The sequence below is a fragment of the Elgaria multicarinata genome, chromosome 9 (genome assembly GCF_023053635.1).
Source record: "Elgaria multicarinata webbii isolate HBS135686 ecotype San Diego chromosome 9, rElgMul1.1.pri, whole genome shotgun sequence".
Classification (NCBI taxonomy): domain Eukaryota; kingdom Metazoa; phylum Chordata; class Lepidosauria; order Squamata; family Anguidae; genus Elgaria; species Elgaria multicarinata.
Genome location: NC_086179.1, coordinates 80,825,711 through 80,839,602, shown reverse-complemented (window position 1 = coordinate 80,839,602; position 13,892 = coordinate 80,825,711). Strand labels below are relative to the sequence as shown.

At 42.8% G+C, this 13,892-nt stretch overlaps 1 protein-coding gene across 1 annotated transcript in view; it reads right to left on the bottom strand.

The window, feature by feature from the left end:
• Positions 1-13,892, bottom strand: part of RELN (reelin) — a 352,879-nt gene that overhangs the window by 283,616 nt on the left and 55,371 nt on the right. The window contains 1 exon segment of the mRNA XM_063134189.1: positions 3,132-3,242. Within this exon segment, the coding sequence (XP_062990259.1) occupies positions 3,132-3,242 (111 nt within the window).

Here is a 13,892-nt window from a genome sequence, read left to right as displayed (position 1 = left end):
CACATGAAAATCGAAATAATCTTAAATGCCAGCTTTCCTCCTTGGGGCAATACCATCCTTTGGGAAGGGTTAAACCCCACCCAACGCACTTTGGTCCTGATTCTGAGTGAGCCCTTGCATAGGAGCTATTTTTAAAGAAAAATATAAACAAATGCATTTAAAATATAATTTAGTTAGACCCTGAGTTACAGCAACATTTGAGAAATATAATTTAATCTATAAATTATGGTTTCTCTTGATGTTATACCATTACTAAAAGCATATCTGTGGAATAAGCGTGGTCTGAAAAATCCAGAAGTCACATATTCTAGGGCTTGATCTAGAAAACAGAGTCACATAAAACAGTGGCCGTGTTTACATATTGTGCTAAACCACAATCTAATGTAACATGCACAAGCAAGAACTGCAGGGAGCCTTCTCACTGTCTTCTTCTCAGGCAGCCAGGAAGAGGATTTTAGAAACTCTTACTTTCACTTTTGGTTAACTGTTCTTTGTCGTGTTGTCTAGCATAACAAATTGACTGGGTTTGCACATCACTGCTAGGATGCATGGTGCAATCTAGAACGTCTGGATTTGAATGTCACACTAATAACCTATGAATGGAGCCTTTGTAGTTTATTCAGGAAAACTGGAAACGGCACACATCCCAGCAAATCATGGGTTACTTAGACCACGATTTGCTGCTGTGATGTGTGAACTAACTATGGGTACTTTCAAACAAGCCAACTTCAATTTGGATGACGTGAGGAGCCATAGTTAAGTAAAAGCAGAAGAAAAAGCTTCTGAGTCCTCTTCTCAACTGTGTGGTAGGAAGAGTGGGGGACTACACAACCTGACGCTGATTGTGGCTCCTTCCTTGTCATGCACATCACACTAAATTATGCATTATTTCAGGTGTGAACATGGCTAGTATAGCTAGTGAGACCTCAAATGCATGTTGCAGGTGAAGTACTTTAGAATACTGTCTAGTATACCAGGAGATTTTAGAGATATATTGGTGCCTCTTCCTCAGCGTAAAACTAGGGATACAGTGGCAGAACTATATGCTGGTGTGCCCATGCTACTGGTGCAACTCAGCCAGTGGAAGAGCTGAACATGGGTGGCATATGGCTCTGTAAGGAGAGCATAATCCTAAATTGGAATCCTAAAGTCCATAACTTGAAATCCTAAATTCTATCAGATCCGATTCCCGTATTGTACACTGGCAAAAGAGATGGTGTAAATAGAAATATTCCCGGTTTCCCATTGAATTCAGTGGAGGCCCAAAATACATAAGCCTCACATCTCCCTGCTCTGCACACACAGCCATGATGATAAACCGATTAACTCTGCTGCCAACCACAATTCACCTATAACAATATATAAACTCCAGTGAGGGACCCCATAAACTAAATAGACAAAGTTCTATTTAGTTCACAACATGAGCTGAATACTCTAAAAAAAAGCAGCATTCTGTGCCTGGCATACAGTAGACTACAAACAGAGATTATTTTAGGCAAGCTGTTAACCTCGATGTGCATCAAGGGCAAACTACATGTCACACTGAAGTCAATAAGCCCAAGTGCCTCTTCTCCTTTGCAATTTGTATCAGAGAAGGGATAGGAGGGAAGGGCATGTTTAACCCTTTCCCTGCTTGTCATTTATCCAATGAAAGTTCCTCCCCAGCTGCTTTCCCACAACAACAGGATGCCAGGGCGATGATTGTAAGTTAAAAATGCTTGCTGAACACTGGTGGGAGTAAACTGAGCTGGAGGAGAAGAGTTCCAGGAAAAGTGAAAGATAGAACATACGATCCCGCCCATCCTTCCTAGGCCACAACCAAAACAGCCGTCCCTAATTCTTTAATCATATTCACATGTGGGGAACTGGGGCAGCAATTTTAGTTTCCCAGTTTTGGGAGTCATGATTCAATCCCCAAACAGTCTAGCACCTGTTTTAAAATCTCTTCACTGGCTGCCAATTAGTTTCCGGGCAAAGTATAAAGTGTTGGTTATCACCCTTAAAGCCCTACATGGTTTGGGTCCAGGCTACCTGCGGGATTGCCTTCTCCCATACAATCCACCCCGCACACCCAGGTCCTCTGGGAAGAATCTACTTCAGCCTGCCAAAATTAGGCTGACAAGTATTACCCAGAGGATCTTCTCTTCTGCTGCTCTCAGACTGTGGAATGGCCTGCCGGTGGAGATTCATCAACTTAACAGTCTTTTAGCATTTAAGAAAACTATAAAGACCGATCTCTTCCAGTAGGCCTATCCAGTGGAATTTTAGGATGCTTTTAGGATGTTTTTTAGGATGTTTTAACAATGTATACTATGTTTTAATCAGTATTTTATGTATTTTATACTTACTGCTGTTCCCCACCTCGATCAAAATGGAGAGGCGGATAATAATAATAATAATAATAATAACAACAACAACAACAACAACAACAACAACACTACTTCCTCCTGAGGGAGTGAACAATGGCCCATCGAGGATTTGTTATATGCAGCTGCACAGTGCAGTATAATGTGTAGTTTGCCCCCAGTTTCACAGGATTTAGAACAGGGGTGGGAAACCTGTGGTCCTCCCGACATTGTTGAACAACAGCTCCCATTGTGCCTGATCAATGGCCATTCTGGGTGGGTCTGGTGGCAGTTGGATTCAACATCTGGAGGGCTACAAGTTCCCCACACCAGATTTAGAGAATTGAGTCTTGCTTTGTAAAGCATTTCAGATCTATCATTTTTCCTTCTATATAAATCATCAGTACTTTAATTTTTGTGGTACTGTGGTAGGTGAATTGCATATTGGGAGTTGTAGTAGAGGCATGGGAGGGAGCTGGGAGGAAGAGAGAAAGTGAATGGTGGAGTCAGGAAGATTGGAGTTAGTTTTTGTTGGATTTTCAGTTTTAGTGTAGGCCGAGAATAAAGTAGCATTTAAGAAGCTGTCTCTGGTGTCTTAAGATTCTTGCAATACAACACTAGTTTATGTATATTCCCACTAACCTTGAGAATGTAATTAACACTGTTTGGGGAAACTACAACATTTTAAACTCTAAGTGGCTGAAGAATTTCAGATCAGTTTTAGCATACATATATGGAAAGGAGAGATATAAATAAAATAAATAAATAAAATAATGTTCCACTTACCAAATCCAAAAGCACTGGACCCGCCAATACTCTGTGAAGCCTGAATACTGGTAGATGTATAGAGTCCCGTGACCAATAAGCCATCAAAAAAGGTGCTCGTTGAAATAGTCACTGAAATGAAAGAATTTATTTATTTTTAATGTGCAAAAAAATCTCAGTTCCAATTGAAAGATTTCACAGCCCTTCTTTATACCCGAACCAGTTAAGGCTTTATTTGCCACCTGGAGTTGTTGCAAAAAGTTATTTCACTATGTTGGCGTGTCCTATGATAGGGAGTTGCTTTTAAACAACTGTTCTGTGTGACCCAGGGCATATCTACACGAATGGTTTGCCCCGGGGTGACTTCGCAGTAGCAGCACGTCATCTACATTGACGCAGCCGCCATTGTGAAACCATCCAGGGGCAAACCTCAGAAACTCCACTGAAAAAAAGTTGGGCACTTATCCCAACTTTTTTGGCAGTGGAGGCTTGTCACAGCCTATGGCACCCCTGATTGATCGCCATGGGCTGGACAGGGAAGGGGGTGGACCTCAGGAGAGCCCTGTGCCCCATGGGGGGAAAAACTGTGACGAGGAGAGGAACGGGCCCCGTGCCTCTTTAAAAATTTCAAATTAAAAAATGGGGAGGAGGAGAGGAACGAGGCTCATTCTTCCCCCCTTTTATTGTTATTATCTGTATCTGCATAGCTGCGTAGATACAGATAATAAAAAAGTGGATAAGAAATGGGCAGCCAGAGGGAGATCAGAGGGAGGAGAGGTGGTTTGGGCACCAGGCATCCCTCTCCTCGTCCTCCTGGCTGCCTTGTTCCTGCCCCCTCATTCCTTTCCCCCTCAGCACTGTGGGGAAAGTTTGCACTTGCGTTCCTTCCCGTGCAGATGCCGGGAAGGAACACAAGTGCGGGAGCCAGGTGCCTCATGGCACTAAAGCACTGCCGTCAAGACGCAGGCCCAATCTAAATGCATGGAACATTCGTTTGGCAGTTTTGCATAGTCGTGGAGACAGGCAACACTGGTGTGAATATTCCATGTTTTTAGAGCAGCATTTACAGTGTAACTTCCCATCATATGGATTACCAGTAGAGGGGAAGCAGCACAGGCAGTAAATAAACAGATCCCTAAATATCCTCATAGCCCATGTTCATTCCTTTTAATGACAGTTAATCAGGGATATCCAACTTTTTCTTTGGCATTATACACTCAGTTTCCACAGTATGAGGCCAGCCAGAACACAAGATTGAAATGAAGACCTAACATAGACAATAACAAAATGAAAGCAGAGACAAAGTCAGCCTCTGTTTCTTATAAATCCATAAGTACAACTGGAGTAACAGGGCAAATTTTACACACAGTAAGATAAGTCGATAGTAGTTCCAACAAGCAGCTCTAGTAACAGGATTAACAAATTATGCCATACTTTGGCCAGGTTTGGGCAAACATGACTGCTGCATGTACACCAATATCTTCTATTCTTATGTGGAGCACATACACATTTATACACATATTTTGAAAGCACCCATGTAGAAACATTTGGAAAACCTGATTGGGCAAAGCTGTGGTCCATGACATGTGCTCACAGGTGGATGTGTCATCCACAGTGCTATAGATAACACCAGTATACATGCAGCTACAACATTTGCCATATAACATGAATAGCTGCCACAAGTGTCCCAAAATCAAGTGGAAACAGTTTCAACAGAGGCCTCAGCTAGACCTACCGGTCTAGCGCGACGGAGGGGTGAAGATCTTGCGATATTTTTATTGCAAGTTCTCCCCCTCTGTTTACACAGGGCGCGCGACAACCTCGGAGGGAGAGGACATCGCAACCGCTATTTTGTTGTTGTTGTTTTTAAGAGGAAGGAGCACACGAGGTAAGTTTTTTATTTTTTAAAATTTTTCTTGCTCACCCCACCCCGATGGTCACAGAGCTCCTGAGGAGCTCTGCGCCTCGTGTGCGGGTCCCAGCTCCTCGTGAATAACCGCGAGGAGCCAGGACAAACAGCGACGCCAGCCCACACGTTCTGTGGTCTTGAGATCAGCCCGAGACCGTGGGAAAAGCAGGCCTAAAGTGTAGGGCGAGATCCCAGGGCAAGGAAGGGATCATCCCTTCCTGATCCCGGGATCCCCTGTGTGTCATGTGAACACACAGGGACGATCCCGGGGATCGCCCCGGGATAAAGCCCGTCTAGCTATGGCCAGAGTTGTAACCAAAATTAATTTAGAGGTGATAGACAGGTCTATGCATGTCTGAATGCACATTTTGCAAGCCATGAATAAGAAATTGCTAGGATAAATATGATCAATTGCATACAAAATACTTGAGATGTTACAAACGTGGGCATATCAGTCAGAGGTCCTCCACCAGCCCAACTTCGTTAGAAACATTCCAAACCCATATTTTAAATGCAAATTTTACAAATATAAGTCATCCTCATTTTTCTTTTTATAACCTCACTTTATTCACAGTGTATTTTCTCACAAACCTTACTTGGGAAAGACAGCCATCCATGTTTATCGTTGTTTAAATTATCTGTCATCTTTAATGAATCAGAAATAATTGTTACGCTTAATGATCTATCTACCATGAAGTGGACGCACATTGAGCATTGCAGCAGCAGGATTTGAAAGTAGCAGTGAAAGGTCACTCATCTCAACCTGTTACTGAAAGACATTATTTGAAAGAAGGCTAGACCCTTGTTTTGATGTAAACAAATCCCACCCAGTTTGGAAATTTAAAAGGTTATATTTTCAGTAAAACAAATGGCTCTCAGTATACTGCCAAGCCTGGTGGCACAGTTATCTCTGCCCAGAAAAAGGTTCATAATGCTGTGTCTTAGTCGTATTTTGCACAACAGTTTTAATGTACATTTAGAGTATTAAACAGTTAAGTCTTACATATTCATGTCTGATAAAATGAAAAGACTGACACAATCCTCTGGACAGGTTTTAAAGCATTCTACAGCACATGGCACCTGCTACTATTTTTTCTGACATATATTAACTGAAAAAAGTGGGAGTCTTTGAATTACTTAAAGCATATGGCACTCTGAGATTTTGAAGTGCTTATTTCTTGAACATTCATTTTAACAGATATTATCAGTTCAAACAAACAGAAATTATTAAATATAATCTCTTTAAGCAGCCTCAGCTGAGAAAGGCCAACGTTATTCACTGATGCCCTTCCTCACTACAGAAAAGCATGATAGGTTGTTTCAAAGTTGGTGGACCCCACATTCTCTATCTTCCAAGCAAACCTACATTTTATTGAACAAAGCGGGAGAGTTTGGACGACACTTTAGTCAACAGAGGGGGGAATAGGCAACTCACAGTGCATTATTTTGCTGGTTCTCCCCAGATGAAATGTTGTCCTGCCCCCATTGAGCAGTTGAAAGTCCCGTCGAGTAAGTTAATAGTCAAGGTAGCTGTTGAGTGACATTCTGGCTGCCCATTGCGCCTCCTCCTTCCTCCCAGTGCTACCCCAGCAGCCATTGCAAGTTCTGCCAGCTGTAGAGGGGCACCAGGGGTGCTTTCAGGTGCTCTTGCCGGAGGACTCTATGGGCTGCTGAAATAGCGCACTCGACACATGAACTTAAGCAACGGAGCCGGCCAGACGATACAGGAAGCAACGGTTCTAAAGATTATCAACACAGCAATCCATTGTTTTTCTCCGTTGCTTATTTTGTTAGACAACCATGAGTTGTGTGCCCCACCCCTACAGATGACACAATAAGCAATGCAATGGACAGTTGCCTAATTAAGCAACCGTTGCTTATTGTGTCATCCCGACGCAGCCAGCCTTTTCCAGAGAGCTCTCTCAGGCTGTGGCCCTTCTCTCCTCAGGCCAGAAGCAGTGGGTGTTGCCCTCAACTATTTCCTGGCTTCTCCAAGAACCCCACCCCTTCTAGGCCAAGGCCAGCAGTTCTTTCACATTGTTGCAAATGTTAATAGCACTATCCTCTGTATAGGCGACAATGGCCTTGAATTGATAATCCTAAAAATCGCTTTTGCCTCCTCATAAACCATACTCAAAAGCCATGTTACAGTGCAATTTTATGCATCCTTACAATAAATTTGATGCACATAGGACTGTGCTGAGTTAAATGAGGTTTATGCCCAGGTAAGTGTATGTACAGTATGGTATTGACATTCAAAGCCCTAAATGGTTTGGGGCCAGGTTATTTGAAGGAACACCTCCTCCCATATGTACCTGCCCGGACCTTAAGATCATCCACAGGGGTCCTTCTCCGTGAGCCCCTGCCAAAGGAAGTGAGGCAGGTGGCTACTACGAGGAGGGCTTTCTCCGCTGTGGCACCCCGGCTGTGGGATGAGCTCCCCAGAGAGGTGTGCCTTGTGCCTACACTGTACTCCTTTCGTCACCAGCTGAAGACCTTTTTATTCTCTCAGTGTTTTAACACTTAATTTTAACTTAAATTTAAATTTTACTGTTCTAATTCTGTATTTTAATCTTATATCAATTTCTGCTGCGTGGTTTTATCCTGGTTGTGGTTTTTGTACTGTATTTTGTATTTGTGTTTTTAGACTGTTGGTTGTTTTATTATGGTTTTAATTTTTGTGAACCGCCCAGAGAGCTTCGGCTATTGGGCAGTATAAAAATGTAAAAAATAAATAAATAAAATAAATGTATATGATTGCAGCCTTACCCTTTCTCCAGAACAAGCACAGTTCAAACAAGTAGCACCCCAAACCACAGTGTGAATAGTGTTTATTGAAATAACGTGAATAGAGAGGTCCTATTTGCAGGGAACAAGCATTGGTCAAGGGAGAGAGGCAACACTCCTTTCGATTTCACATTGATGCTCCCCTACAAGTGTATGACCTCTGTACTGTTGTTACCTTGGCAATAATAATAATAATAATAATAATAATAATAATAATAATAATAATAATAATAATATTTATTTATTTGTTACCCACCTCTCCCTCTGGATCAAGGCGGGGTACAACACAAATAAAAACACCATAAAATACACACAACTAATTCAAACGTTTAAAACCATTGCATTAGTAAAAGCAGCACACCATTAAAAAAGGCATCTTAAATTCAACTGGGTAGGCCTGCTGGAAGAGATCTTAAATTCTGGAAGACTGTTAAGTTGATGAATCTCTCCCAGCAAGCCATTCCACAAACTGGGAGCAGCAGAAGAAAAGGTCCTCTGGGTAATAGTTGTCAGCCTTGTTTTTGTTGGCTGGAGTAAATTCTTCCCAGAGGACCTGAGTGTGCGGGGCAGATTGTACGGGAGAAGGCGATCCCACAGGTAGCCTGGACCCAAACCATGTAGAGCTTTAATGGTGATAACCAAGACTTTGTACTTCGCCCGGAAACTAATTGGCAGCCAGTGAAGAGATTTTAAGACTGGTGTATGGGGCTGGAATCAAACATTTGCCTATATAACATCTAGTTCTACCCTTACAGTCATCTGCAGATTACACAGAACAAACTGTCCCTTCTCAAATTGAAGGTGTGCTACTGCATTTTTGAATGCTCATATATAATCTCCTCCATGGTTTTAGAAAACTGACACATCCAAAGAAAGTCCTCTCCCTAATGTATTAATTACAGCACTCAGGTTTTTTTTCTTTTCATTTTAACCTAGGAGAAAGCAGGTAAATATGGCTCCCTCCCGACCCGCTGTCTGAAGTGGTTCTGCCTGGGAAGACTACTGTCACTTCATTCTGTGTAACCCTAGAGCAGTTCTAATTAAGTATGCTTAGGAGTAATTTGTAATTTAGCCAAATAAAGAGAAAAATTGAGAAAACTTTATTAGCTTCATTGAGTATCTATCCTGAGTAAGTGGAGAAAGCTTAAGACCATAAACACTACCATCTACTTCACCCCATCCTGCATGTTAGTTCAAATGCATTGTTGCTGTCAGCAGGAGGAGGAGGAAGAGGGAATCCAGTCATCAGGCAGTAACAAATTTAACTTTAAAGGATAAAAAGAACATGAAATTTCAGGTGCAAACCAAAGCAGTAATACTCACTTCCCCAAGACCTCCCAAATGCTGTGAATTGTGTAGATCACAAGTCATTCTTTTGAGTCTTCTTAAAGACTGGAAAGCTCCAAACACATAAAGCATTTTGATGACTTGAAAAACAGTAGGGGGAAGGCACTGAGAGAGTAAAGGGTCTTCTGCCATTATATATATATTATATATATAGTTTCACAGTTGGATAGATTTTTATCCTTTCTTGAAGAAGCTATAATGCAAAATCCTGCTGTGAACAGGTGACCAATCTAGCTCTGGGGAAAGTGGGTTGTATAGTTTTTAGCAGGACTAGTTGGTTTGGGAGCAAACATGTAAGATTATCAATCTCATTTTGGATGATCATGTAATCAGTCAATTTTATCATTGAGAGTAATTTGGCCTCTTCATTAAGCTTGTGGTAAAGCAAAATAGCAATAGCACATTTCCCCTCCAAAATGGTATGTTCAGCTGTTACTGTAAATATGTATACTTTTTATAGACACAACAGAATTGGGCAGATGAAATTAGTAATGCTAATATTAAAGATTTGCCCAGCTCCCACTTGCATCACAGTACTAGTTTTATCTCAATTTCATCACGAGAAAGCATCAATTACATGCTGTATTCAACATGAAAATATAGGGACCATTAATGGAGCTAAAGAGAAGAGAGCTGTACATTGGTATAAACAGGTAATAAAAGAAATTGAAGATTTTCAAAAACTGAGTCGTGATAGTAACTAATTAACTGTTTCTTAGGACTTCAACACACAAACAGAACAATTAGGTACTGCAACTTTTTCTGAGCTGTAGCACTTGAGGTTCTAGAACCCCATGTTGTGGGATTGTATATTTGCATGCATCCCCGCATTTTAAAAGTTTTTTACACAGCCACAGTGAATATCTCACAAAGAGAGTCTCAGCCTAGCCTAGCTTCAAGTCTTTAACATTAGGAGTTGTATTATTGATAGGTGGAATCCAGAGAAGACCTATTATAGAGGGCAAGAGTAGTGACTACACAAGGCTGATGAGCCATGGAGTTACACTTGGTCAAGGTACAGGGAATGCAATTCATTGGATTGGCGAAGAACATGATGCAGGCAGATGCACAGTACAGCACAGCAGTCGGATGCTTTCTGCATGCTGCCACTCAGCTGATTACTGGCAGGCTGCCAAAAGCTGCTGGCAGGCTGCCCAGAAGGGAAGCAGCAGGAGCAAGCTACAGGGGTTCCCGATCTGATTCCTTTGCCTAAAGCCCAGAGAGACCAATATGAGAAAGTCACTGGGCTAGCAATCTCACAGGAAATAGGCTGCAACCTGACACAGCAAGCCTTTCACATAGCTGGGGGAACTACCTGGGATATCAAATAGCAAATCCAGCAGGTGTAGCTACCTGCAGTATTAGTATCCCAGGAATTGGGTCATGATGAGATGAAAGAGTGACAGAGTAGTATAATTCGCCATCGCCATCTTTTCCTTATGTTTTCGGATCATAGGTTGGCTGGCACAGCCCTTTTACTACTACAGTTTTGCCTGTAGAACTTTCTTGCTTCAACTTTATTTATCTCTTTATATATGTAAGACATGCTATTTGAATTGCAGCTCCTTATTTATTAATGAGTCATCTTTCTAAATCAATATTCAAGGTGACATAGAAAACATATTGACTGGACTCACACATCACGCTAAGCCATGATGGTTTATTTTTCTGAATAAGCTATGATGGTTTATCATGTCATCTGTGAGCAGTATTTCCCAATCTTTGTGGCTTATTTAGCCAAAATAATCCACCTTGATAAGCCATATTCTGCAGTGGGGATTATTTATTTATTCTCTTCTCATTTTTATTTTTAATTTAACAAAACAGAACAAAAATGAACCATGAAAGAGAAAAACAAAGACATGTTACGTACAAGGAATATCATCATTTTTTAAATCAGATATATCATTAATTTTTTAAAAAGTATTATTTAAACCATCACGGCTTATTGTGTTCTTTGGCACTCCACAGTGGCTTAAAGATCGCCTACAGAGTCACTTGGCAATAGCAGTCAAAACCACCACCACTGCTCTGTTTCCAAGATCTGCCGAGCAAAAGATTGTGCTCTCTGCCCATCTATGCCTTCACCCCTCCCTCGGCAGTGCATTTTGCAACTTCCAAAATATTAAATCTTCATGTTCCCCATGGAAAGGCATAGCCACATGGGGTTTTAGTTCTGCCTGGGGTGCCGCCCCACAATGTGTATGAAATATTGATCCGTTCCTGCAAACTCCCAAGGGTTTAGAGCTGCCACCACCTTTTTGGTACAAAGGTGTTTTTGATCATCTTTGTAATCACACTGGGTTTTTGAGGTGCATCAGTTGCTTCCCTACTAGGGGAAGGTGTGTATGAAGTTTTGTCCTGTTCCTGCAAACTCCCAAGGGTTTAGAGCTTCCGCCCCCTTTTTTGTGCAGAGGCATAGCAGTGCAGGATTTTCATTGTGCATCAGGCGCATCCCCATGAGGGGCACCTGTGTATGAAATTTGGTTCCAGTGCTGCAAACTTCCAAGGGTTTAGAGCTGCCAGCCCCTTTTTAGTGTGGGCAAGCAGGGGGAAAGCACAGATTGCCAACTGCTTAAAAGAAAAACAGCCTGGTCTGCTCTAATGCACCAACTCCCTAAGAAGTGCCATGCTGGATCAGACCAAGGGTCCATCCAGCCCACACAGTGGCCAACCAGCCATCGGCCAGGGTTGAACAAGCAGGACATGGTGCAACCTCCCACCCATGTTCCCCAGCAACTGGTACACACAGGCTTATTGCCTCAAATACTGGAGATAGCACACACCCATCAGGGCTAGTAGCCATTGATAGCCTTTGCCTCCAGGAACTTATCCAACCCCCTTTTAAAGCCATCCAGATTGGTGGCCATCACCATATCCTGTGGTAGTGAGTTCCATAACTTAACTATGCGCTGTGTTCAGAGTTGCTGGATGCTGAGATAAAATTGTAGTTCTACGGATGGTTGTGCTTCAGACTGCCATGGTGGTGTGAAGAGAGGCAGTGATGCAGGCAGGTAGAGCTGAAGTGAAAAGCATGGAAATCCATGTGGGTACTGGGGGTGATGGGCAGCCATGTGGTGTGCTCATATTTGCAAGCTTGGGTGGGATGATGGCAATGGGGGTGCTGGGAAGCAGCTAAGGATCACTGGTGACAATGTAGAGATAGAAGATGCCCCCTAGCACACAACCAGCCAATCAAACAGAGGAACTGCAGTGTGAGGGTCGGCAACTTCTTCTGTCTTTGCCTTGTCCCTGCTAATCTCACCCTTTCCCTTGGCAGTGTGCTCTACAAACTCCCTATGTGTCAAAAGCTGTTTTTGAGCACACAGCAGTAGCTGTGCAGGGTTTTCGCCGAGGAGGTACATCTGCACGTGAATTTTAGCTCCAGTTCTGCAAATTTCCATGGAATTACAGCCTGCATCCCCCCTTTCTTTTTAATCACTTTTCTGAGAAGTGGATGCTCTAAGTGAAGTGACCCTGCGTATAAAATTTTGCCCCATTCTAACAAACTATCAAGGAATTAGAACTCTCACCTCCCCCCTTTTGGTACACACAGGCTGGGATAAGGGAACAGCTTTGAAAACTGGCTGGGGGCAGGGGGGGCGGTGTTGGGAGACGCTGATGGGAGATGGAAGGAATGCCTTGAGAATCGGGACACTGCTGGTTAGGTGGGAGGGGGGAGCAGAAAAGTAGCTAACAATCCGCAGTGCACCAATAATGGTGGGGATCCAGCAGAGACAAGAGATTAAGAATATACTCCTAGCACGAGACAGTCCAATCAGAGACACGCAGGTGTTGTAGTGGTGGTGCAGGGGGTGCTGGGGTTTGGTTTCCAATAAAAATGAAACTGGGATACCATCCAGGCCAAGCAGGAAAACTGTAGAGGGAGGAGAGGTGGGAGCAGGGGAGAAAAGCTACACTCAGTAGTTTATTTGTGGGGAATAACAGTGGCTACGTTATTCTTGATAGCCAATGATGAGTTAATAATAGGGTGACCATATGAAAAGGAGGACAGGGATCCTGCAGGTGTCATTGTATGCATGCAGCACCTGGTGAAATTCCCTCTTCATCACAACAGTTAATGCTGTAGGAGCCCTGCCCTCTTTTGTATCTGGTCACTCTAGAGGGGAGATACCTAGAAAGCCTTGGGGGTTTGCAGGATTGGGACCAAACCTCACGGCCTGCCTTCTCTACACTACTGGTGTAGTCACTTTAAATGTTCCTAAGCAATAAGCCAGTGAAGAGCAGAGTGGTAGCTCTTTTGAACACTCTTACTGCACAGCTTTGTAGCCAGCCAAAATAAGCCGTTGTGACAGCCACACAACACAATAACCCATGATGGGTTAAATAACCCACTCTGCAGACCGTGCGTTATCAGAGTGGATTGTTTTTGGCCAAATAAGCCATCGTAGTTTTGAAAACTCCCACCAGATGACACGATAACCCATCATGGGTTAATTAAGCTGTCATGGCTTAATTAACCCTTTATGTATGGTTCATTATGACATACGATCCCAGTCATAAACCCTTTTACCCCTGTCCAAGCTCATATTTGTGAGCTCGTAACAGCAGCACGCGCAGTTCTTTCAGTGTAGCTGTGAGAGGGAGGGAAGCATGTTTTCCTGGAGTAGCTCTATCTCTTACCTTGGAACCAGGAAACCGAACAACCCTAGGTCCCTGACACTGCCTTGGGCCCATAGGATTCCTAAGAAACTCTTAGAGCCTGGGAATAAATACAT